The 27915-nt window shown below is 37.5% G+C and overlaps 1 protein-coding gene across 1 annotated transcript in view; it reads left to right on the top strand.

Moving 5' to 3' along the window:
* Positions 1–27915, top strand: part of DCDC1 (doublecortin domain containing 1) — a 433096-nt gene that overhangs the window by 393833 nt on the left and 11348 nt on the right. The window contains 7 exon segments of the mRNA XM_047690790.1: positions 433–634; positions 5153–5305; positions 6015–6116; positions 10885–11021; positions 12248–12427; positions 22323–22473; positions 25538–25647. Coding sequence (XP_047546746.1) covers positions 433–634; positions 5153–5305; positions 6015–6116; positions 10885–11021; positions 12248–12427; positions 22323–22473; positions 25538–25647 — 1035 coding nt within the window.

Here is a 27915-nt window from a genome sequence, read left to right as displayed (position 1 = left end):
AATGAAAGTAAGAATATGTGTTAGTTTGGGTTTGAGAGCCAACTACTCATTTATTTTAAACCGGTTCATCCATACGAAGTGCTATAGTTTTATGCCTTATAAAGCAACAAAGTTGAAAGTGGATCTCTAAGTTGAACACTGCTTAGGGAGTAAATACTCAGATGATAAAATGTATTAACATACATCATCTGCTGTGTTAAATTTTGAAGCTTAATTTTCACAATTTGAGTGGACTAATTTTGTGAAATTATGTAGGACAGTCTGATACCAAAAATTGTCTCTAATCAAAGATCAAATCTGTCATTATTTAGCTTTCTATTTTTGCAAATTAATGGATTTTCTCAAATTTCTAAAATAATAAGCTCTTCATGATTATTCCCCAGCCCTATCACTCTTTTGTCTCATCAATTCCTTACAATCTGTGTTATTTAGCTTCTTACAGAATGCACGAAGCAACTTGGTCTCACCAGGGCAGCCTCCAAAGTATATACCAAAGATGGTACCACGATCCTTTCCTTATGTGATTTGGTTTTATGGGCGCTAGAGGAGTCTTTCATCCAGAGAGACACCGAGAAACAAAAGAAAGAGGCGGTTCCTGTTCAAACAAAGGAGACAACTATTAAAAGTATGAAAGGTTGGTTACATTCTATAAGATTTAGCTGATTCTACTTTTCATCATAAAAATGTTAAATGTGATTCTGTGAATAGGTCACCCCTTCTAGAATTACAAAATCACAGGAAGCTGCTCTCCTGTGAAATTGTCATATTGCTTTTACCTTGCAGAATGATAAGAAAAAGTTAACAATTAATGTAAATTTAGTCTTAGCACCAAAACAGTAAATAAGTTGCCTCAAATTTATAAAATATATTTGACAACTTAGCTACTTTATGTAACATAAGCAGCTTTTGCTTTTACATTTAAAACCAAAATCAATCAGAGACCACTTAAGAAGGTGGGGCTGGATCAGTAGAATCTCTATTATTTGAAGAGAAGTGGTCCTCTCTATACCTCTTGCCTACAAGCTGCCCTTACTTGCCCCTGCCTGTCTCCACCGCTCCTCTAAACTCCCAGAAACACCACGAAGGCACCTACCTGTATTGCAGCTCCTAGAACATGTATTATAATCTGTTTACATCTTTGTGTGTCTCATTAAACTGCATACAGCTTGAGGACAGAAACTGCGTCCCCAGCAACAGTTTGCTTAATACAAATGAGTCTTGCTCACAGTGAATCAGTGAGTGATCTCAGCTTTCCACTGTTGTACAGAGAGTCATGATTTGAAGATTAAGAACTTGGGTTTTAGAGCCGGAATTACAGGGTTCGGATCCTACCTCTTTTCCTTTCTGGCTAAATGTTCTTGGGCAAGTTGTTTAACTTCTTGTATCCCAGTTTCGTCATTTTACGAATTCCACACTGATAATCATGTAAATGATTGAGTACTTTTGGTCCTCATAAATGCGAACATGTGTTCATAAAACATATGAATAGGAGTTTATATATAAACGTATATGCCGCTGAGAATAATGCCTGGTTGATGTTTACTAAATATTTAATGAGTATTAGTGATCATTATTGTGTGTACAGTTGAGTAGGAAAAACCCACTCTTATTCCTGTGTGTCTCTTCTTTACTCTCACACGCTTATCACATTCACAATACTTCTGACACCCAGTGTGTGTGTTTTCTCCCCCACACCAAACAATTCTGCAACTGGTGTAGGACACCAACTGGGTGTCCTACAATTTAACTCAGTTTTTCCACTCTCTACCTGGTTATAGCATCAGATTTCAGGGGTTAAGAGCTCAGTCCCATAAGACTGCTCCCCATTCCATCCCCACTTAAGCTGTCCAGACCTGTGTTTCTGAACAATTGGTTTAAATTGGAAATTCCCATGATTCCTCCTTTCAGTTGGATTAATTTGCTAGAGCAGCTCACAGAACTCAAGGAAATGATCTACTTACTGTCTACTGGTTTATTATAAAAAGATATGATAAGGAATACAGATGAACATCCGGGTGAAAGAGATGAGTTGGGCAAGGTGTGTGGGAAAAGGGCACAGAGCTTCTCTGCTCTCTCCAAGCCCACCACTCTCCTACCATCTCCTTGTGTTCACCAACTCAGAGGGTCTCCAAACCCTGTACTTTTGGGATTTTTAATGGAGATTTCATCATGTAGCCATGATTGTTCACTAATTCCATGTCCAGCCTCTCTCCCTACTCTGGAGAGTGAAGAGTAGGGTAGAAAATTCCAAGGTTCTAATCATGGCTTGGTCTTTCTGATGACCAATCTTGCTCCAAGAGTCTGCCCAAAGTCTCATTAGAAGACAAGATACTGGGGCTCCTGGGTGGCTCAGTGGGTTAAGCCTCTGCCTTCGATGCACATAATGATCTCAGTATCCTGGGATCGAGCCCCACATCTGGCTCTCTGCTCGCCGGGAAGCCTCTCCCCGCTCCCCACCTCTGCCTGCCTCTCTGCCTAATTGTGATCTCTGTCTGTCAAATAAATAAATAAAATCTTAAAAAGAAGAAGAAAAAGAAGAAGAAGAAGACGAAGACGATGACGGCAAGATACTGCTACCATCCAGGAAATTCCAAAGGATTTAGGAGTCTGTGTCAGGAGCCAGGATCAAAGACAAAATATTTGAACAAGAGATGCTCCTAGTGCTCTTACCACTTAGAAAATGACCAGTAGAAGTACTCTGCCAGAAACATAGGGCAGCGACTAATATATATATATTTTCTATTATTTCACAATGATATTACTTGTCCTCTTTTCTAATGAGTTTTTTAAAATAATTATGTCAACATTTAATGCCTAGCTAATCATTAAAGCATATAGTTTGGCCTTTATTTGGCATATGAAATATCTGATCTCCAGGTTCTGGAAGATTACAATATCAAAGGCTCTTCTTTCAAATTGTTATTTAAAAGTTGTCTGGAAGTAATGGTATTCACGCTGGGTACTAAAAGGGTATGGCCATCCCTTCCCCTCTATAATCTAGAGGTTATCCTTGAATTAGGCTGGTTCATTAGTGGGTTGCCCCCTTTTACTGAATCTCAGCTTGTGTTATGCCACCAATTTGCATTGCGGAAAACAATTGCTATGGAGATAGTGGTAAAGGGCACAGGCTTTGGAGGCACATGGCCTGGGTTCTAATCCTGACTCTGCTGCTACTGAGCTATGTGTTTAGCCCCCGTTACTCTGTGAAAGAAGAATGGACGTACCTCAGAGTATCATTTTGAGATTTACCTGAGAAATTGCAGAGGTCTTAGTGAAATGCCCAGCGTGTCATAAGTTCTCAATATTGTTTGTTTCTTTTACAGGATACTGTTTGCTACCTCACAAATAACCCCCCTATGAAGACCCTGAAATAAATTTCTCTCAGATAGGACCAGAAAAGTTGTATCTTCTGAGAAATTTATCTCTCTGTGTGGCCCATGTGAATCTTGAAATTGTGTTTTCTTTTCTTTTTTTTTTTTTTTTTTTGAAATTGTGTTTTCTTCTTTGCTTGGGCCCCTAGAATGTTGAGAACCCAAACGATTTAACTCTAGCAAATGAAATGTGTTGCTTTCATGTCCATTCAATAACAAAAATATTATCTAGCATTTTTTGGATGCTCGTCCAATTAAATAGACCAAACACCATTTATTCTAAGCACTTTCCTTCTTTTTTCTTTTTTTTATAGTTTTTTTTCTTTTTTTTTAATAAACATATAATGTATTATTAGCCCCAGGGGTACAGGTCTGTGAATCGCCAGGTTTACACACTTCACAGCACTCACCATAGCACATACCTTCCCCAATGTCCATAACCCCACCACCCTCTCCCTACCTCCCTCCCCCCAGCAACCCTCAGTTTGTTTTGTGAGATTAAGAGTCTCTTATGGTTTGTCTCCCTCCCGATCAGTCTTGTGTCGTTTATTCTTTTCCTACCCCCCAAACCCCCCACGTTGAATCTCAACTTCCTCATATCAGGGAGATCATATGATAGTTGTCTTTCTCCGATTGACTTATTTCACTAAGCATAATACCCTCTAGTTCCATCCACGTCGTCGCAAATGGCAAGATTTCATTTCCTTTGATGGCTGCATAGTATTCCATTGTGTATATATACCACATCTTCTTTATCTATTCATCTGTTGATGGGCATCTAGGTTCTTTCCATAGTTTGGCTATAGTGGACATTGCTGCTATAAACATTCAGGTGCATGTACCCCTTCGGATCACTACATTTGTATCTCCAGGGTAAATACCCAGTAGTGCAATTGCTGGGTCATAGGGTAGCTCTAGTTTCAAGTTTTTGAGGAACCTCCATACTGTTTTCCAGAGTGGTTGCACCAGCTTGCAGTCCCACCAACAGTGTAGGAGGGTTCCCCTTTCTCCTCATCCTCGCCAGCATCTGTCATTTCCTGACTTGTTAATTTTAGCCATTCTGACTGGTGTGAGGTGGTATCTCATTGTGGTTTTGATTTGTATTTCCCTGATGCTGAGTGATGTGGAGCATTTTTTCATGTGTCTGCTGGCCATCTGGATGTCTTCTTTGCAGAAATGTCTGTTCATGTCCTCTGCCCATTTCTTGATTGGATTATTTGTTCTTTGGGTGTTGACTTTGCTAAGCTCTTTATAGATTTTGGATACTAGCCCTTTATCTGATATGTCGTTTGCAAATATCTTCTCCCATTCTGTCAGTTGTCTTTTGGTTTTCTTAACTGTTTCCTTTTTTTTTTTTTCTTTTAATCTTCCCAACAGCAGAATAAGATAGATACTACTATTCATTTAAAAGAAGAGGACACTAAGGAGTTTTGTCTTTGGCTTTACTCTATCACTATACTTCTTTCCTCCTTTCCTTGGTTTTCTTATCTCTTTATTTTATTCCTCTTCAGAGTAGATATTTTAGTACGCCACCTCAGATTTCTTTCATATCTAGTAAAGCATAAGAAAAGAATTTAAAGTATATTTATAATCACATTACTTTAAATTATTTGGTTGCATATGAAATTTCTGATCATATTTATGTATTTGCATCTGGTTTAGGTATTACCTGTTTAAATCGAGTCATTAATGAGACAGGAAATATTTTGAATAAACAAATTCAGGAAGCAAATTTATTCATTATTTATCGTGCGTTGGTTATTGTGCCATTTGTTTACTAGAAAACCAGAGAATGAAGGTGAAAACCAAATTGTTTCCAAAGTCTGTGACATCCGATAGTTTGGATGGTATAGATAAGTCTCTGCTCACCCTCGTCCTCAGAAATCCCATTGCTATCTGGGTATCCTGCGGTGAACCATTTCTATCTCCAAAGAGTAAGTTTTTTGTTTTTGTTTGCTTTCAAGCAAGTATATAAAGAAGAGAGAAATAAATGTTATGTCACCATAAGAAAAGAATTAAATGTGTATAATACCAACATAATAACATCACATTTATGCAAAGAACAGGAAGTCCATCAGTTAACATGTGCACAAGGATAGCTGTACTATATTTGCACAGTTGCCTGTTTTTTCTTACTGGAATGGAGTATTCTGCATGGAAAAATGTCTAATTTAGTTGATAAAGAGATCCTTAGTCTATAAGACTGAGAATAATGGTATACATTAGAAAATAACAAATGAGTTTAATTCACACTGAAGACGACCTGTCTGCACATTTTCATTTTTAAGAATTGCACCCTTTAGGCAGTAGGTGGATGTTTAAAAAATGAATGGTTCCAAGCCAGGCTTTCATCACCTCCAAATAGTTTGTGGAAGTGGAAAATGAAATATGGCTATTGCATATGGTAAATCTATATAATAAAACAGCACTGTTCTTCTTCCCCCCTTCTCCATTCCATAAAGAAATGCCTTAAGCCCTGTCATCTTTCAAATGAGGTTTCTTTTAATGACCCTTACCTTTTAATTACTTGTTTCTAATTGAATCTATTTCTTGGAGCAGAAAGTTCTTTATAAATTATTGGCTTGCATGATAAATTACTGTTGATAACACAATGCAAGATAAAAAACCATGTATTTTTTCTAGCTTTGCAGAAAGCAGAAAAAGTAGAAAAACAGAACTGGTTTAAAAAGGACAAAATTTTGGCTGATCTAGACACCATGAAACACAAAATGAGACTGTTAAAAGGTCAGTATGAACTAAATCAAGTATCACCATGTTTAATTCTAAATGTAACCCCAATTTGCTGGAAGTTTTTTCCTACTATTAGATACCAGATGTTTAACTGACCACTATAAATATTGTGTCACAAAAGTCACTTGAGCAAGTCTAAAACCTAATATATCTTTTGGTACTGATTTTATATTTGTAACTTTTATATTAAAATGAATACCACATGAATTATATGTAAATTTTTAAAATTAGGAGAGTATCTGGGTCATCTAACCCCTATGTTAGGATTGAAATAGTCGCTGAAGTAACATTTTCTGGGCTCTGGAATTAGTCCTTAAACAAAACTTTTGGTCTATTCCTTAGGTATTGCTGGGAAAGAAGTTTGGGGGTTGTTTTTGTTTGCCTGTTTGGTGGTTTGGTTTTATTTTTTTTTCCTAAGATTTATTTATTTATTTGAGAGAGAGAGCATGTGCACAGGGGAGGGCCGGAGGAGGGAGAGAGTCTTTTTGTTGCTGTTGTTTAGTTGAGAGAGAGAGAGAAAGAGAGAGAGAGAGAGAAAGCGAGCACAAAGGGAGAGGGAGAAGCAGACTCCCTGCTGCTCCATCTTAGGACCCTGGGATCATAACCTAAGCCAAAGGCAGAGGCTTAACTGACTGAGCCACTCAGGCGCCCCTGTTTATTTTATGATCTAAGTGAGGAAATACTGAATTTTTCAAAGGTCAGTATCAGCAGGGCTTCTTCAAGCTAGGCAGCACAAGATATGCTATTCACAGTCAAAGTGATCAACTGGCAGTATTTGTTCTCCTCTTTCATTCTCTCTGTCATAGAATCTTAGGTTCTAGATGTTATACAATTCCAAACACTTGAGATTCCAGATGGCTCTTTGGGGAGAAACAGTGTATTATGGACTTTAGTGTATTATAGTCTAGAAAGGAATACATTTTAGGCTCTGTCATTGCTCTGACAGGATTTCAACTCCTAAGTAGACACACTGTCTGTTGTCAAAAGCATGTGAATTTTACTTCAATAAGCAACACAACTAGTTGTAAATGCCCTAAATGGAAATCTGGGTTGAAATAACTATTATTCAGTTCTTTCCAAAAGAATTATTGGGTCTACATGAAAAACGTCTATCATGACTGGTAATCTCTGCTATTCTAACCACTACACATTTTCACCAAAATGTCCCTTGGGCATGTCCAAAACTAAAGTTTTCATATCACCACTCCAATATCTCCTTCATTTCTTCTAGCAGTGGGCCCTACCACCATCCACCCATGTGTTCCATCTTAGAAACCTGGGAGTTATCCTTGCCATCTCCCTCTCTCTCACTTTCTCGAAGCAAACAGCAGTAAGTCTTGTTGCTTCCAACCTATCTTCTCAAATAAAGCTGTCATGGTACTCCAGGCATAAAACCTTTCAAAGTTTCCTATTATCTTTCAGACAAAGATGAAACTCTTCAACGTGTTCTTTCATGATATGGTCCTGTGTAAGCTGCTCTCTTTCTTTGTTCTCTCCACTCCACCATTTGGACTATTTTTCAGTCCTGGAGACATATCAGGAGCTTTCTTAACTCCAAGAATTTGGCACAATTTAGTTTCCTCTGCCTCAACTTTTCTCTCCCTTGTCCTTTTGGATTGCTTCTACTGATTAAATGGTTTTCAGCTTGCTTGTTATTTCTTCCTAAACTTTCCCTTTTCCACATTAGGAATAATGCAGTTTATCACACCTTGAACTTCCCCTCTGATAATCATTATTACATTAATATAATTACCTGGTCATGTGACTATCTTCCCTATGTTACATTATAAATTCTACTACCTTCTTATTTGTGCTGTGAATACTTGTAGAAGGACTGAATTAAAGAATGAACAGAATTTCAACCATTCATTCCACTGAGTTTTCTAAGATCTATTTCTGTATCAAATTAAATCAATAAAAACAACATACTGAAAATAACACCAGGCAGAGCTGCCTTTACTGTATTCTGATTTTATATTATGTCTTCAGCTTTTATTATAATTAAGTATTAAAAAGGCATTTATTTAAAAAAAAGCATTTAAAGTTCAGTCGGTATCATCTGCAGTATCACTTTTGATAGATGTCAGGTGGTGTCCATTATGGAGCAATCCATTAATGAAATTTCTCTTAGAATTTAGTGCTAAGATAAATCTTGTCTCTACTGACAAACTATTATATTTTCTGCTATTAAATGTAAATTCGATACATGCATATAAAATTCCTACTCTGAGGAAGAACTTTTCTAGTTGTTGGGATTATGAAGATAAATAAGAACAAGTCAAAGTCCAGTTAATTGTAGTCCCTGTTGGATGATGAGCTTCTTGGGGATTGGATGGAAGAGCAGCTAAGTAGATTATTTTCCATTATTATAGCCATTGGTGAATGCAACAAGTATTGATTAAGCATGTATAAAGTACTGTGCTAAGCTGATTTTACATTTCATTTGTAAGTGTGGTCATTGCTAGTATTAATCACAATACTAGTAATGACTTTGTAGGGTTTTATGATGAAATAAGAAATGTCAAGTATTTACTGCATGTGCAGCACATAATAAATACTCAATAAATATTAGAATAAGGGTTACTAAAAAGGCAGCCCATTTTCTGACTTGGGGGTCTTAAAAACTGATCAGTGAAATAGAGAAATGGCAGATTACACCAAAGTATCACATTTATTATAAATAAAGGTGATGCTGGGGCATTTTATTTAGTGTGAGAGCTGAAGGGATTTGCTGACTAAAACCTCAGGTGAGGTGGACTTACCCTCCCAAGCACAGATAATGCTGAACCGGGGTGGGCCTCTGATCAAGGGAGAGGGGGTAGGGGAGCTGTCTGGGTGAGATTTACAATTTGAAAGAATAGCAAAGCACTCACATTCTCTAGGTTTCCTCATTAATTGTTAGCTATTATTGTTACTTTCCCCGGATCTCATATGAACTAAAATAAGATATATGGAGAATGTAATAGGAAAATAAAATAATTTAATCAATACATTTTTCTTGGTTTCAATTTGTATTCTTACCTACATAAATAGTAGTTTGTTATGAACATCTTTCCCTGAACCAAAACCTTTTATGATGAATTTATGTCTCTTTATGAAAATTATAGTGCAAATGCATTCATTTTTTTTAAGACCATTAGAAGCAAGTTGACAAAAAACAAATAAAGCATAATGGTTTTTGCTCTTTTCCTACATTCAAATCTTGGCTTTTAAGAGTGTAAATGATAAACTACTGCTGAGCTCTCTTTGGTTGAGCAAAGTTTTAGTGTTCAAAAGGCACTATAAATAAGATATTTATGTGTCATAAATTAGTGTCGTCTACTCTTTATGAATAGAGTAAGCTAAAAACTATATTTGCGTAAATTTGTGTTATGTATTTTTCTTGTACAACTGTGGTCTTCTCCAAAGCTCATAACCTAATGGCATTGCCACTGTAACTCATTGGCTGACTGATTCAATTATGTTTTCTCTACATCCATAAATTGCATAGAATGCTTATTAGGTATGTAGAATTCTGATTTCCCTGAAAAGTCATTGCTGCCATTTATTTTTATTGCTTGATCTATTTCCACAAACTTGAGCTTACAAGAGTGCAGTTGCTTTATTCTCTGCAAATACTAAATTGTTTTCAGAGTTCTGTTTGTAGTCATGGTCTGAAAATCTGCATATTAAGACTCCCTTGGCAACAAAAAAAAGGACTCAATTTGATGTTAGTATTTCCATTATTTTATCCACCTCAGCATTACTTTCTCAAAGAAGCCTTCTCTGGCACTTCAGACTAGGGTGGTGGCCCCTGTGAGATACTTTTAGAGATCCTGTTCTCTGGAGCAGCACAATAGCAATCAATAATTGGTATAATCATTTCCTTGACATCTGCCTTGAGACAAGACCAAACTTGAGACAAGGACTAAATCTTGAACATGTTTGGATTGGCCTCATCTAGCCCAATCCCTGATTGACAGCTGGTGTGCAGCGTAAGTTTCTAGAAGCAACATGCGAAAGAAAGCATTATCATTACTTAAGAAGTTTAGGAATCAGTATGAGACTCAGTGTGAGTTTATCTTCAACATGGAAAAAGAAAACAATTTTGTAAGTACTATTTTTAAATCTCTTTTATAATTTTAAGTGGACTAGCTGGAAGAATGCGTACATTTAGATCAACACACTTATTAAATAATGCGTATTATTCTTTGGAGTACAGTATTCCGATAAATATTTTCTCTTACCACAGCTTTTTAACAACCTAAAGGGCACAGCAGAGGTGTCAGAAACTAATCGTGCTTGCGGGTATTATTAGATGGAAAAAAAGCCTCCTGTCTCTTGGGTTAATATTATTTTAGAAGTACTTAATCCCCAGGCTGCTAAGCTAATTGTTGGGGAAAGGCTTATTATTAGTAAAGAGAACAAAACATATGTTCCATGACTGGACTGGACTATATAGGTCATGGATTCTATTTGACTAAATTACCACTGAACCATATCGTGCAGGAGAAGCCCGGGCCACTGTGGAAGTCAGCATGTTATCTTTCTTTTCCATCTGTACAGTGAATATGCATATCCTGGCTATTTGAAGCCTCAAACTCCCATATGAAGAGGCATTGTTAGATATTATTACCTTAGGCATCTTTGCTTTTATGATATATTTAGTATTTTAGCCTATGCTCCCAAGTGGAATGATTTATGCATAGAACGCCAAACCAATTTATTTGAAATCTGAAAGCCCATCTTCAGAAACAACATTACCAGGGCCTTCTTTCCCCAGGGCGGCGAGTAGCAGCATGTCAGCCAGCCGCCATGGTTCCCAACAAAAGCCCCATGCAGCCGGTGGTGGTGGAGGGAGGCTGGACTGAGCAGACTCAAGAGGAAATTAAACTCATGGAACTCATAAGACATACAGAGGTACGTTCTTCAGGACTCCAGACGTTAAAGACTCTGCCTCTTTAATAAGGTAGTATTGAATTTTAAAATTAAGCTATTAATATGTTCTCAGCATCTGGTCAGTTATTACCAAATAAGCATATGCCAAGCATTGAGTTGGCATTTGGAGAGTAGTTATCTGAAAGAGAGCTAGCTCGTATGAAAGTCTGTTTTGTTTGAATGGAGACCAAAAATTATGACCTTAGCAAAGAAGAGAAAAAGGCCCAGTGGATATGTACAAAGGTAATTATAATAAGTGTAGTCAAGTTGAGCCTTATGGCTTCATTGCTCATCACTCCTAAGGGTATGTCTCAATATTATAGAAAGAGCAAGGAGCAAAATACTAATTGCAATGGAGACATTCAGGAGTGAGGAATTCAAAAAGCAGTTTCAGTCCAATTGGTTAATCAGTCAGGATTGCCAGACATAAAAAAGTCGAGAAGAGAAAGGTCAGCTGTTGAGAGAGGACTGGGGATAGAGACCCGGGAAAACTTTTTGCTTTGTGAAGTTTTTCATCAAAATGATATGTTCTTATTTAATAGAGTTTCTCAAATCATGGAATGTGTTCAATCTAAATCTTAGGTGTGTGCCCACGTCAAGGTTACTAGAAAAAAAGAAATTGACATTGCTAGAAAAATGACTTCTTGCCAAGCTAAGAAGGATAAATCACTGACCAGGGAATGAATGCAAAGCATTGAACTAGGACATGCTTGAAGTAGGATGAAAAGCTTCCTGGCAGGGATCTGGCAAAGTATAAGGCTGGCTGCTGTATTTTAAAAGACAGAGAGTGAAGACTCAACAGTCATGCACATTCCCTTAAGATTTTTTGTTAAAGAAAATGATGTTGTGATTCTAATCAAAAACTCATTTGTTAGATGCAGAGAAATTGCTCAGTAGGAGAAACACCACACAGAAATCCAAAAACACATCTCCATTCATTCTCCAAATTATAAATGAAAGTGAAGTGTTTTGCCAAAAAAAGTACCTTATTGTTACTCCAAGGGTTATTATTATTATCACCTTCCTGGTGGCTCACGGAAGCAAGCAGAATTCATAGAAGAGTCCATGACGGGAGAGGGTAATATACTTCCTGAAATTTTTAAAATATTATTTGCAATCATGAGTGTTTCTGTTTTCATCACATTCTTCGTACACACACTAGCCGGGCAGTTCTCTAACCCTGGTATTCGCTGGGCTTTTCTTATCAGGCGCACCTTTCTGCAGTTCAAGAACCACAAGCCAAGAGAAACTCTCCAGTTGAAACTACACATATCGCACTCGGACAGAGCAGCCTGTATCAGCAACCGAATGCAAAACGCGTGTGGATTTATCTAAATGGAGGCAGACCTGAAGATGGCACTTACGCCTGGGGCAAAACTATTTCAGAGGTAAATTTGGTGTGAAAGGAGATGGCTTTGTACGCTTGGATTCAAATCCCAGCTCGGCATTTCTAGACTGTCAGGTTCAGCAAATTATTTTTCCTCTCTAAACCTCATTTTCTCATCTGTAAAATGGGAGTATGACTCTCCTGACAGGGTGGATATAATGATTAAATGAGCTTAATGCTGTCTGACATGTGTGTGAATCAGAATATGACACCTGGCTAGGAGGGACCAATGATAATTAAAACCACTGTAGCCAAAGAGGAAAAATCTAAACTTTAAAAAAGTAAATAGTTTTCCTGTTGTGTTTAAAACCCGATTCGCAAAAGCGTGATTTATTTCCCCATCAGGAATTATTCATAGATATGTTTTCTGTAGGGAAAATAACAGTATTCTTAGAGAAAACCTAATCATGTTCTTACTGCCCAGAGTCCTGGAACTGTGGCAAGGTTTCCCCTTTTCCAAAGTTAAAACACTGACTAAGGAAATGACAAGTAGCAGTTCATTAATTTTTGTAATATCAAGGATGTAGTTGGAGCCTCTGGGTCATTCAGACAGTTAAGCCTCTGACTCTTGATTTCTGCTCAGGTCATGATCTCAGGGTCGTGAGATGGAGCTTCATGTCTGCTTGTCCCTCTCCCTCTGTTCCTCTCCCCGTTTGCACCCCCTTTTTTCTCCCTTTCTCTTTCTTTTTCTCAAATAAATGAATAAATAAATAAATAAGGATATAGTCCTAAAATTTGACATTTTGCCTTAGTCTTTACATAAAAACATCAGGCAACTAATGAATGGATTTTGGTAGACTTTTAAAAAGTCTTGTGGTGATATCTCAAATAATTAGCTTTTTTTAATTTTGTGAAATGTTTTCATATAATTTTTCTGAGTCAAGAGGAAGTCATATAAGTCAGATGCTGGTTGGAGGGAAGGACAAGACAAGGCATTAGACTGATCTGGAGGAGTTCATGGAAGCTCATAAGGGCAAATAGACTAGGAGGTGCCCCTCAGAAGAGTTCTAGAACTTTATCCCAGGGATTTTTAATGAGTTTATACAAAGAAATATTTGGTAAGAATATTTATCACAAGGTATTTATAACACAGATATATTAGAAATAATTTAAACAGGCATCACTGAGGATTTGATAATTTATAGTACATAGGATAGAGTATTATGACTCAATTAAAATCAACTTTGGAAAGAATAATGACAATTGTCAATGTTCCAGACCGTGAAAGAAGCATAACATAAAGCGTGTGGAGTTGGGTTCTGTATATACACATACATACACTTAGAACAAAAGGCGAAGCATTTTATTTTTTGCAAGTTATTTATCGGATGGTCTGATTGCTGGTGAGCTAATAAAGGTGGTGTTTCTTTCTGGTGTATTTTTCTCTGTGTTCTAGATCTTGTAATGATGAATTCAGATTGTAAGAAAAATGTGTGAGCTAAGGAATCTGACATACCTCTCAGAGAACAGCACATGATCAAGGTCAAATTAGCAGTGCAGGCAGGAAGTTCAGTAGGAGTTCAGACAAGGGGAACGCTGCCCACCTGGGGTGAAGGAGAAAGGCTCCGCAGAGGAATCAATCAGAACCTCTGATGAAACTTGAGAAATGGGTAAGACTTAATATCTTAATGCTTCAGAAAAAGCATTAATAAGGATGAGGGCACTGAACACAAAGGTATGGTTGTTAGGATTCATAAATCATATGACCTGGATAGTGCTTGGACCCAGAAACAGGGAGAGAGACATACTTCTGGAGATATAGTTTAGAAGCATATGAGGGACCCTGCAGGGTAGCTAGATGAGTTTACTTGGGCTGCTGTAACAAAATATCATAGGCTGAGTGGCTTAAACAACAGAAATTTACTTCTCACAGTCCTAGAGGCTGGAAAGTCCAAGATCGAGGTGCCAGCAGGGTTGGTTTCTGAAAAGGACTCTCCAGGCACACCTCACCACTTTGTGTCCTCACATAGCCTTTCCTCCTGGCATATGTGGAGAAGGAGATCTCTAGTGCCTCATCCTCTTCTAATAAGGTCGCAGTCCTGTCATATTAGTGCCCAACGCTTATGACCTCATTTAATCTTGATTACCTCCTTAAGGATCTTTCTCCAAATATAAGCACATCAGGGGGTTAGGGCTTCAGCCTGTGAGTTTTTTGGGGAGGATACAGTTCAGTCCACTACACTATCCCAGATTAAAAAGTGTTTGAGCCACTAGCTTTCTCTGAGTAAGGTAATGGCAGGGCACAAGCAATGTGTTACGGAGCTTGATGTGGTCTCAGTATGTAGAAAGATACTTAGGAAATGTCTAGAAATCTTCTGCGTATTGTTTCTTTCTTTCCTTTACTAAAAAAAAAGTTCTTTCTGATATCTATCCTTTTCTTTCCCATGCTATCGTTTTTGCATTTGGAGACTTGCATGAGATCCTTTGTGATCAGTTAGAAATGTTTCCATCCAAGCTATCCGGCTACAAAGAATACATCTGGAGAGGGCACTGTGTGTGAAACAAATAGACAACAAGGAGAGTCGGACTCAGGTTTCACTGGGGAGTCTGGCTAACACCACCAGCTCCCAAGAACTCTGTTTCAATGGTTGGTTGGTACTTTTTACAGCGAGACGAGGAACAGAACACATTTCAATGTGCTTCACTCGACTTTCTGTAATAAAACCCCCAGATGGTATTTGAATCCCCTCTAATGCAGACTTTCTCTTTGCTTCTTTCACTGCTGTGGCTATTCTGGATGATTTAACCACATTCTTCCTACCCACTCTTTGAACATTGCTAGAGCAACTCTCGTCTCCAACAGGCGCAGGCTCATCCGTCATCAGTGCACTAAGGCGGCTCCCTCTCCAGGGTTAGTGGCTCCTTCCTCAGGGCCGGCATCTTTCTCTGATTTATGGTTGCCCAATCCCTCTTCTACGGTCCTGAAGTGTTTGTCTTCTCCCATCCCTGCAACATCTCTTTGATTCTACAGAATCTCAAAACCAGTGTTTTCTCTCTCAGTTGTACGCAGCTCTCCATGCATAAGCAGAATCTGAAAGCATGGGAAACAGGTCCTTGTGATTTGTCGAGGCAAGTACCTCAGGCCCGCAGGGAGTCTGCAGTAGTCCTGTGATGCCCATGTGGCCTATCCTGAGGAGACCAGTCTCTGAAAACTAAATCCCCAAAATAGATTGTGAGTGAGAACTATGCACAGAACATCGTCCCTTATCACGAGCTTTTGTTATTGCAAAATTATAAACATACATTTAGGTGACCCACTGTAAAGATGATACCTGGTAAGTTTAGATACATGTGAAAAACTAGGAATTAAGAACATCATTGAAGATCATAAGCTGACTAGATATTGTACAGCCTTTCTGTACTAAAAATGCCTTATTTCAGATTTATTTTTAAAGAATTTTTTGAACTCATTAACTTTGTCTCATGTAAATAGATCTTTGTGAAAACCAAGTGAAATAACCATATATTTAATTCATATTTTGCATTTAGTATATGTTTTTTATTAAATAACATTCATTTTTCTAATTATAAGTAGCACATACAATCTTAATAAATAAAATAGTGACATTTTAGTGGTAGAGTTGGGAAAAACTTAAGAATTACCTTTATGTAAGATCTTTTCAGGCTACGGTAGTTTTTCCCAGAGACCTGTCCATACGTATTTTAGGACAGTTCCCCATTGCTCCCACCCCAGATAGAAACCCAGTTGTTAAATTGTTGTTTGTCTTAAAGCATAAAAGTGAAAGAATGGCCATGGACTGAATTGTGCCCCCCATTCCCAAATTTTTATGCTGAAGCTGAACCCCCAGAGTGACTGTATTTAGAGATATGACTTTTAGGAGGCATTTAAGGTTAAATGACGTTAAATAAGTGTGGAGTCCTAACCTGATAGGATTTGTGGCCTTTGTAAGAAGTGGAAATGAGAGCCCTCTCCTCCCACCATGTGAGGGCACGAAAAAGAACCAGACAGCTGTCACCAGAAATTGAACCAGCCACCACCTTACTCTTGGATTTCCCAGCTTCCAGAACCGCTAGAAATGAATTTTTGTTGTTCAGGCTGCCCAGTCTGTGATAGTTATTTTGGCAGCTTGAGCAGACTAAGCCAGTGACTATTGTTATGGAAAATTTAGAGAAATCAAAAGAAAAACCATGAGACTCAATCGTCATCTCTACGAATTTTTTGATTATTTGAATAACATTTGTTTTGTGTTCAAATTATATAAAAACATGTAATCACTGAATTAAAATTAGAAAAAGAAAATGCACCAAGAGGGAAATGAAAATTCTGTCACCCACAAATCACCAGTTGTAATTTTAGTGGCTATATTTCTGTGGTTGCTATATAGTTATAAATTTTTTTTGCCATTGTGATCATAACAGATCACATGGTATATATAATTTTGCAACCTGCATTTTTCACCTAACAAACTGTTGCAACTTTCCCCCCATATATTTAACATTCTCTAACAAAAGAATTATTTTTAATGGCATGATAATCTTCTATCAAATGGACAAATTATTATTCATTCATTCAGTTTTCTATTGTTTCCGTTTTGGTTCTTTCTAATGTTTTGCTGTCATAAAGCATGTTCCAATGGATATATATAAAATTATATGATATATAACCTAACATATAATCTAATATATAATATAATTACTCATACATATATATTTAATATTCTCATTATTTCCCCAAATAAATTCTTAGAAGGATTGTTAGGTCAAATTATGTAAACATGCTTGAGAACTTTGGTAGCTGTTGCCAATAGTGAATGAGAGTTTCTGCCTACCTGTTGTATACATGAGGTGTTAACAATGTTAAATGTAGTCATTTAGAAAAATGTATTTGCAGGTTTGACAGGAGGGAATGTTATATCCATGCATTAGTTTACATGTCTTTAGTTGCTTTTATAAGTGATTTCGATTTGATTTGACTTGACTTGATTTATCATTTATCAGTTATCTGTGAATTTCCTGTTAAATCCTTTGCTATTTTTCTATTGGACATAGTTTTCACACTGATACGAATTTTCTGTTTTTAAAGCAATAAGACTATTACGTGTAATTTTATTAGGTTTATTGTAACAAAACTGCAATTTTGTCTATGGGTTTTTTAATGTATAGAAGTTAATGTATTTTAAAAGTTTGTTCTTTGCTTTTAAGTGTTCTGATAGTCTTTTACTATCCTGAAGTCATATGAAGAGTCATCAGATTTTCTTCAAATTTTTTATAATTTTGCCTTTTTCGTTTACTTTTTAAACTGTGTGAAACTCTCTTCTAGTGTAAAATTTGACTGAAGCCACTCCTCTGCTTTATTTGTTGGCTTAAAATTATTATCTCAGCCCTACTTACTGACTAATCCCAGCTGAACTGGACTACAAATCTTATAATATGATAAATTCTTAATTAGCTTCTGCTCCTAAACAATCTAATGTATCTAACACTTCTTGAATTATTATAGCTTTATATTTTGCTATCTGATAGAAATTGCCTATTGTACTTTGTTTTCAGATTTTACTTGAATATCCTTAGATGTTGATGCTTATAGATGAATTTTGGAATTACATTTCAACACCTAAAAATCATCCTGCAGGTGTTTTGACTGTAACTGTATTAGGCTATTAATTAATTTCATAAAAATCAACACCTTTCATGATATTCAATCTTTGCAGCCTGACTGAATTCTGTGGCATGTTTCTTATGTGTTTGTGTGTCTATATATATGTAGATATACATATATATGCTTTTTTTGTCCTTCAGTAAACTTTTGTAATTTTTTAAAAAGATTTATTTTTTTATTTTAGAGGGAGAGAAAGAGAGAGAGAGAGAGTGCATGGGGGTGAGTAGGGCAGGGGCACAGGGAGAGGGAGAAAGAGAAAATCTCAAGCAGACTCCACACTGAGTGGGGGAGCTCCACGTGGGGCTTGATCTCAGGATCCTGAGATCATGACCCGAGCTGAAATCAAGAGTCAGAGCCTTAACCAACTGAGCCACCCAGGAGCCCTGCATCGCACATTTTAAAATAATTGTCATTCCTAATTTGTTTTATTGTTAGGATGGATTTTCAACTCTATTTTCTAAACGCCTATTTTTGTGAACAAAAAAACTATCAATGTTTTATAATTTATTTTATGCTTGGCCATTTTATTAAGCATTTTTCTCTCGTTATTAATATCTTACTTGATTCACATAAATTTTCTAAGAATAAAATCATATTAAGTTCACATGATTTTGTTTATTCCTACAGATGAACTACTTCTCTTATTCTGATTTTAGGTTTTATTGCATTGGTTATAATCATAAAAATAAATGTTCTTAACAAAGGAAAACCAAAAAAACAGCATCTTTTGATCTCATGGATAACTAGAAAGTTGGAATGCTTTGGTTTTCTCTTCCTTGCCTATGTCCCTTTGATGCTTTGCATTTTTACTTCATTTTTTTCTCTGTGAAGACTTTAAAATTGTTAATTCATTTATTTTCTGACCACTTTTTTATAGCAGTTATATCTCATGTTCTTGTGGTCTCACTGCTTACTATTAGTCATTTCATATTATGACTTTCCCATAGTAAAGGAATTTCATTCATTTCTTAATAATCTGAAATGTATGTAGGTGATATGTTTTGTGAGCTTTGTATACATGATGATATCTTTTGTTGCCTGAAACAAAAAGTAAAAATTCAGCTGGATACAGAATTCTTACATTAAAAACTTTTCTCCTAAAAACTTCGTATTTTATTCCATTTTCTTTGGCATTCATTTTTGCAGAAAAAAAGGTCTAAATATAACTGAATTTTCCCCCCATGTCTGAAATTCAGACTTTTCAACTCAATTATATTTAAGTGTTAGTCATTTTTTAATTAACTTTGCCTTGTCCTAAGTTAGCCCATTTGATCTGAAGATATGGGTCTTTGTTGGGACAGAAAAATTTCCTTCAATTTTTTTTGATAGTTGCTTAAGTTTAATTTATTCTGAATTCCTCTCCAGTAACACCAATAATGTATAGGTTTAATATCTGATGTCTTGACATTCCAGATGTTTAACCTTTCTCTCCTAAAATTTATGTCTTATGCTTTCTTTATATCCTTTGAGATTTTCTCCACTTAGTCCTCCCTAATACTGATTTGATTTTCTACAATATTCAGTCTGCTCGTTTTCTGCTTTCAAGAGAGATTTTAATTGTACTATTGAGTCTTTTATTTCATTACCTTCTCTCCTCTTTTCATTTAGCTCTCTATTCATCTCAGTTGGAAACCCTGTTCCTTCTCTTACTAGCTGTGTGACCTGGGTTAAGAAATTTAATCTCTGTTCTCCAATTTCATCATCAATAAAATGGAGATAATAAGTCTTTCCAGAGAATGAAATCAGATTGTCCTTGGAAACTTGGAAACTTTTAGAAAAGTTTCTATCCCATAGAAATGTGTCAATAGGGGGGCCTGGGTGGCTCAGTGGGCTAAAGCCTCTGCCTTCGGCTCAGGTCATGATCCCAGGGTCCTGGGATCGAGCCCCACATAGGGCTCTGTGCTCAGCAGGGAGCCTGCTTCCACCTCTCTCTCTCTCTCTGCCTGCCTCTCTGCCTACTTGTGATCTCTGCCTGTCAAATAAATAAAAAATTTAAAAATCTTAAAAAAAAAAGAAATGTGTTAATAAATGTTAACTGCTGTTATTGTTACCGTCATCATCATCACTATCATCATCATCATGTCTGCCCATGCCTCAGTGATACTTCTTTTCTCTAAACTGCTGTCATCTCATCAAACCACATGGCCTTTGTGCGCATGCGCATGTCTGTGTTTACAGAAGCCATATTTTATTGGATTTTGGGAAAACCCAATACAGATATTCTCTAAAATGTATTTCTGCTGTAAATATTTTACTGACTCTTCCCCCTTGAATACAGTGTAAAACATACAGCTTTTTATGTTGTAGAATACTTTCACAAGCCTCATATTGTTGCTGCTGTTAATTTTTTATCTATACCTCCTTATACAAGGAGAGATTTTTTGACAGAAAACAGACAGGATAGATCAGTTCTCTTTGGTTGCCCTAAATTTTGACTTGGGAGCTGTCAGGATGCTCTACTGGATCTTCAGACCCCATGCTGGTTCACATGCACAGTATGGAGTCAGACCGCTGCTGACTGGCCGTTACCTAGCAGGATGACTAGGGCTGCATCTGAGACCACTCTCCCACTGTTCTTCTCTGACGATCTGCAGAAGGGAATGTATTCTTGGGTAATTTCAATTCTACTCAATTCAATTCACTCATCCCTTGCCCAGAGCAGTGGGTGGAATCTGCACTCTCTGATTACATTGTCTCATCACTGTCTTGTCTTGCTTCACATTGCTGATTCATTTTCCATATGCAAGGTGTCATTATGTGCCCAGTTCTGCCCCCTGCCAGGCCTCATTGTCGTGAGTCATAGCCTTTAAGTAGATCTATCTTTGTGGTTCCTGTCGACGTGGTCCTGCATTTTGGAGGAACAGGCGTTTGGCATATATGGGAGGAAAAAGTCATATAGGCAAATGTGTAGAAACCTCTAATTTTCCTCCTCCTGGCTTTTATTATTCTGTCTTAAAGTCTTATTCACACGTTCATGGAACTGCCTTTAGGGGTCTGACAACATATTGACTGATCTTTCTAGTACTGTTGACACTGTAAGGACCTATTTAGCCAGAGGCTTCCATCAAGGTTAAACAATAACCCTGTTGTTTAACCCTTAAACTGTCCCTGCTCTCCTCCCCCAGGGGACTTACTTAAAAACAAGTCCCGGAAACCAGCCCCAGGTAACAGCCCAAATACAAGGGTGGGTAAGGCCAGGCGGAGACATCTGATCAGTGGGGGGATGCACACTGTCTCCCTAGTTACCAAGGAGTATGGGCCCTGCCCTTTGGGCACCTTTTGGGCGCCAATTCTAACCAAGGTGATAGGCTAGGTCAAATGTCTACTATAGGGTAAATTGTAATTCAATTGGTCCTAACATCACTGTGGAGTTTCCTCTGTGTGTTACAATCTCATTGGCCACCTGTGCGTGGCCAGTTCCAACCACATGGCCTTTGCCCTTAAAAGCTAGTCTGTGAAACAGAGAAAGGTCGCCCTCTCTTGTAAGAGGTGTGGCCCCGAACGTTCCGTCTGATTCTTGATGCTTGGCGCGGAATAAAGCTTTGCTTGACCTTCGCTTTATATCAGTCTTGCTCCTTTAATAACGGACCCATTATTGGGGGACCTAACAACACTTTGTATCTATATATATATATTTTTGAATATTTCAAGGAAAACTGAGAAAAACTGAGTAAGGCTCTTATAGATAATTTTTAAATTTTCCAAATTAAAAAAGGGGGAAAAAAGACTTCCTAATCATAGAATCAAAGAGGTCTTAGATAAAAACTTCGACTTTATAGTTGAAGGGACTCTCCTTATAGAGAAGTTGCCTGACTAGTCTGAGGTCATGGAGAAGCCAGAGGCCTAGGCCACCCCATCTCTGGGTCAGTGCTTTTGTCCTTCAGGTTCCTTGCTTTTTGGAACAAACAAACAAACAAAATTACTTTCTGCTATTCTGACAAGTCTAGATTCTCAAATCTCGTCTCAAGATTCTCTCTAGATTCTCAATTCTCTTTCATATTTAGGCATTTTTTAAGTAGCAAGATGCCTTCTTCCACATGGAAATAGAACTACAAGGAAAAATCCACTAAGAGCACTGAAGTTCTTCATTGTTAAAGCACTTTGGGGAAATTTCATACGCTCTTCTTCCAGCTCCTTCTATACCTCTTTCTAAAAATTACAAGTAAAATAAATATTCAACCTAGGATAATAGCTCCCTTAAAGGAGTTGATTCTTTAAGACTTAATTATTGTTGTGACATTTCACGTTCCAAAACGTCAGTCCCTTTGTGTTTCAGCTGCTGAGTGACTGCTCCTCTCGTCTTAAAATGGTCCGCCCAGCCACAACACTGTACACACCTGATGGAGAACCAATTCACTCATGGGACGACATAGAACGAGACATGGTCATCTGCGTTTCCACAGGACATGGCTTTATAATCCAAAAAGGTATGGGAGACAGTCTCTTTTCCATTGAGTTTTTGAAGAATTAAAATAGTGTTCTCTTTAAAGAGCTTGCTTTCTGAATTTTATATCCCATCGTGATGCTTTTTAATAATTACCTTCTTCCACACTTTTCTACTCGGTGTTGCTAAAGTTAAATTTTTTTTTTTTTTTTAAGATTTTATTTATTTATTTGACAGAGAGAAATCACAAGTAAGCAGAGAGGCAGGCAGAGAGAGAGGAGGAAGCAGGCTCCCTGCTGAGCAGAAAGCCCGATGCGGGGCTTGAACCCAGGACCTGGGATCATGACCTGAGCCGAAGGCAGTGGCTTAACCCACTGAGCCACCCAGGCGCCCCGCTAAAGTTAAATTTATATACTTTTGTGCTGGAAACTCACTGTTGACATTGTTTGCACTCAAGAATTCAAAGTTCTGTTAGCCTTGAGCCTTATCCAAGGGGCTTATTTTCAGAAATTCTAAATGGCCCCATTTGAATGTGTTCCCTTAGCATAAACCCTGAGGAAAGGAGGCTCTGTTGACTTCCTACTTTCAAGTTATTTAAAATCTAATGGTTTATTAATTGCAACTATACAGTTTGCAGATATTTTTAAAAGATTTTATTAATTAATTAATTTATTTATTTATGCATGAGCAGGGGGAGGAGGGGCAGACAGAGAGGGACAAGCAGAGTCTAAGCTGAGCAGGGATTCTAAAGGGGGGCTTGATTCCAGGACTCTGAATCATGACTTTAGCCAAAGTCAGAAGGCTTAACTGACCGAGCCACCCAGGTACCCCTGCAGATTTCTTTTTTTAATAATAAGAATGTATATGCTCATTTTAGAAGTAATAGAAATGGAAAAGAACATATATTTGTTATTAAACGAACTTTTGTCCTTTATCCTGTTTGCCTGAGGTATTTAAAGCCCCTTTTTGGGGGTAGGTATACATTAATGAAGACATAATTTTTAGGAATTCTGAAGAACATGATATCACTTTAAAAGAAATCAAAAGATTAGGAAGTGAATCACCTGGGATCCCTAAAAGAACAAATACTAGATTATTTCTTCTTAAAAGTCACCATAAAATTGTTATTACTGTGTTATATGTAAGGTACAGAAACCAGAACCTTTAAAACAGCTGCAATCATATCTTTATATTTAGCCCAGAACAAAAGTATAGGAATAAAGACTGAAATGTAGGAAGACAAGGACTTATTGGGATGTCTAGGACTGCTGTCAGGGATGCCACAACTATTCTTCCAGTGCCATCCTACATCAAGGAAGAGGCTCTAATCTTTGTATTCTTTCTAGGCTGTTGTCCTCATCACTCACCATTACCCACCACCCCAGCTCTTGGTGACCCTCATTACACTTAGAGGAACACACCGATTTGGGGGTTCTTATCATTAGTGAGTATTAGTTGACAGTCTTTGTGTTCCCAAACTATGTAGCCTTATAAAAGAAATATAAGCCAAGATTCCTTCCCCAAAAGAGTTTTCAATCTAATTAGGAATATGAACACACTTGAGATATTGCAGTACAATTGAATAGTAAACAAACAAGTGGTGCAGTAGGAAGAACTTTCCCATTTTCTTCATTGTTTATGCTTAATCTTTTATACTCTTGGGATGGTCTTCTGTTGCCTGGCCCCTACCCTCCTGGCCTCATTGTGTTCTTTGGGCCTTTCTGATAAATAAAGCTAACTATGCCTCAGGCAACTGGCCAAAAGGATATCCAAAACACAGATAGAAATGTAGGCCCCCTTGCCAGATTCAAGCTTGTTACCAAGAAAAACTGAAGGAGAGAGAGAAAACAAGAAATGCAAATGTTACTTTCCCTACTATTTTCTTCCATGTTAGCTTTGTGGTCGAAGGACAAGGCTGTGTAGACAAACATTTATTTTTACATCTTCAGTTCTGTGACCACATGGATTACTATGATGTGAAAGTCGATTCTTTTCCTCAGAATGTAGGTTCCCATGTTACCTTCCTGGTGAAAAGGTTAGTGGTTTTCCCCAGTTGTCTTAACTTCTTTTCCATGCGTGATATGTATTCTAGGAAATCTGACTGATAGAAAAGTTTAAGCTATTCTTTAGAAATCTGCTTCACGGGGTGCCTGGGTGGCTCAGTGGGTTAAAGCCTCTGCCTTTGGCTCAGGTCATGATCCTGGGGTCCTGGAATTGAGCCCCACATCGGGCTCTCTGCTTGGCGGAGAGCCTGCTTCCTCCTCTCTCTCTGCTTGCCTCTCCGCCTACTCTCTCTCTGTCAAGTAAATAAAATCTTTAAAAAAAGAGAGAGAAAAAAAGAAATTTATTTCGCTATATGAGTTGCCATTTACTGTTTCTCCTGGAATAATTAAGTTAGAAATAATTTTTAATTAGAAATCTAAATATTCAGGATGTTTTAAAAAAAGAAGAGAGAAAGGCTACTAGCATACACGTACACACACACATGTATTTATGTATTTATTTACGAAGGGACAATTAATCATTCCACTCAAAATTTTGCTGTGACCTACTGGCTTAACTATGAGGTAGAAAATAAGGCAGCCTGGCAGTTTCAAAACTAACCACTCTATAACTTATTTTATATACTATAGTGTGAAAACATTTAGCATGTGAAAGTCAGTCATCAAAGGATCACACTGGGTTTTTGAAAAATGGATTTGTTTTGGCAAAACAAATCAGATGCTGTTAGAATGATTTCTTTCACAGAAACCCCCAACAAAATTAAAAGAGTGCTTTATGCCATTTGTCATTGAATTAGAACACTGTTCACACTACTGTGTTTACCGTCTTTTCACTGGGTTCAACTTCTAGACCACTCCCAGGTTAGCCTCCAATTCAGGCTTTGTACAAAGCCTGGAAGGAAGCCCTCTCCAGAAATACCATTCTGTAGAAATCCAAAGAATGTTAACACGTATCTGATGTGATAAGCAAGTCAAGTGTGTAATGAGAGAGTCCAGGGTGGGAGTCAAGGATTTCTGAGGGATCTTTGAGTTTTCATCATCTTGGACTTTTTAATTACTTTCTATAAATACATGACATATCTCTCAAAATAATCTTTTTAACAGAGTTAAAGCAACTGATGGAGGTCAGGGCAAATTATGCCAGAATCCGAAGGCAGCAGGGCCCTGAAGCCACAAACATCGTGGTGTCACAACCTGACAAGCTGCAATTCCTGGTACATCTACACAGTTAATTTCTATGAGAGCCATCGCATTTTGTGCTGTATTTTGCTGGGGGTAAACTATGTGTATACAGTCACATGCTTGCTATGGTATGACAAGTATTCATCCTTTCTAATTTTGTATCACATCTTTTAAAAAAAGTTATTACCCTCCACATTTTACATAGAATGGCATTTGATGCCTCAAATATGTTCTTGGAAAGGCAACAAAACTAGACAAAATAATGTAAATAAAATAACTATCTTAGATCTATTTTCTTCCAGACAAAACCAGGAAACTACATTATTATTGAAAAATAATTTAGCAGAGGCAAGTAATATTTTGTATATATATATTTACACACACATACACACACACACACACATAAACACATGTGTAATTTATATTTGCTTGTTATAAATACATGGTATGTATTTATATATGTAATTTAGTGGAGGCAAGTAGTGTGTGTGTGTGTGTGTGTGTCTGTAATTCAATAATAAAATAGACGGTTTGACCACCTAACACTAAATTTGACCTAAACCAACATTTTCCTGGTTTGGCCACCATATTTTCCAAGACTTAATGTTAAAATCCTTTATTTACTGAATAAAAATGAAATACCACAAGAATCAATCTTTCCTCCTCCAATTTCCCTTCAGTTTGGCCTGTAGTAGCAATGCAGGACTCTACAGAACACGTTGTTTCCAAAAGCAAAGCTGGATAATTCCAGACTAAGCTCAGCAAGCAAGAGTCATAGACTGTGTCCTCAACACAGAATTTAGAGAAAGGATCTATGCACTGTTAAAAAGAAAAGTCATGTAAGGAGTTAAGGGAGCTCCTTAGCAATCTTAGAAAGGAACACTATAGGAAAAGAAGATTAAAACCTATCTGTTGTTGTTGTTGTTTTTAATTTTTTTAAATTAACATATAAGGTATCATTAGACCCATGGGTACAGGTCTGTGAATCATCAGGTTTACACACTTCACAGCACTTACCATAACACATACCCTCCCCAATGTCCATAAGCCCCCCACCCTCTCCCTCCCCCCCCGCCCAGAACCTATCTGTTAATTTCTCCCTGCAGTGGAGAAAGAATCTGTTGTTGTTGGTGGTGGTGGTGGTGGTGTTTTAAATAGCAGTGACAAAGCAGAGTTTGGTTTCTGATCCTGGTGGAAAATTTCCAGAGAACTGTTCTTCTCTCTCTCCCTCTGAAAGCCACTCACAGCTCTGTCTGAGTATAAATTGCAACCTGGCTAGGTGTGTACAGAATGGCTCAGCTGACTCACTCCTCAATCCACCACCATCATGGGATGCAGTAGATCATGTCTACTGAAGGGGGGCTCTTGGTTATCGCTGCAAAAGGCCTAGTATTTACTCCCAGTCTGCAGATCAGTAGGGCTGCATGAGTAAATTCCTGCTGCTTCCAACACCACTAAAAGGAGAGCACATTGAGGTGAAATTTCACATTACATCCATAGCAATTTGCCCTTTTGCAGACACTGTTGTACAACGTTAGAGATGGGAAGGCATTCCAGAACGGCCTTTGACACACAGGAGAGAAAGATTGCATGTGACCCCCATTTTTCTTTTTCTTTCTTTCTTTCTTTCTTTCCTTTTTTTTTTTTTTTTTTTTTTTTTTTTTTAAGAAAGTCAAAATAAGAAAGGTTAAGGAAGTGCTCCAGGTCAGAAAGCAGGACAACAGGATTCTTACCTGCTGGGCCTCTGCTGAGAACACCTGGATCACAATCTCCATAGACAAAGAACTTTGTTTTTTTTTTTCTTTCTTTTTTTCTTTTTTTAATTTTCTCAAATTCCTTGAAAACAAAGACATTTCTCTGGGTGCAAAAGTACCTATCATTTTGCTGCCAAAGAAAAGTTGATTTGCTATGAAAATGGCATAATTTCACCCTGGATCAAATGTGCAAATTCTTGTGAAGTCTTCACTGTTGCATGTGAATACGCCTGAAGCGAAAATTGGCAATATCACACAACGCTCTATCAAGCACCAGGAGACATAAGGCAAAACTCTTAACTGAACTTTTCTATTACTAGTAAATGGGATTTTAGATGTAATATAACAGTCATCAACACATCACATTTTACCAGCAAGGCAGCGACACTTACTTTGTGGACGACAGCTTGCACGGGGTATCTCGGCAGTTGATAGCCGCTTTTAACTCAGACCAAGGACAGCCCTGCTCTTTCCTTATGATTGACCGTCCTCCTTGCTTGGTTACAAGGTGGACTGGGGAGCACTTTCTCCACCTCAGCAAGGACT

Source organism: Lutra lutra, chromosome 10 (genome assembly GCF_902655055.1).
Source record: "Lutra lutra chromosome 10, mLutLut1.2, whole genome shotgun sequence".
NCBI classification, from domain to species: Eukaryota; Metazoa; Chordata; class Mammalia; order Carnivora; family Mustelidae; genus Lutra; species Lutra lutra.
The sequence above is the reverse complement of the archived record's forward strand: the minus strand, read 5'-3'. Positions and strand labels throughout refer to the sequence as shown.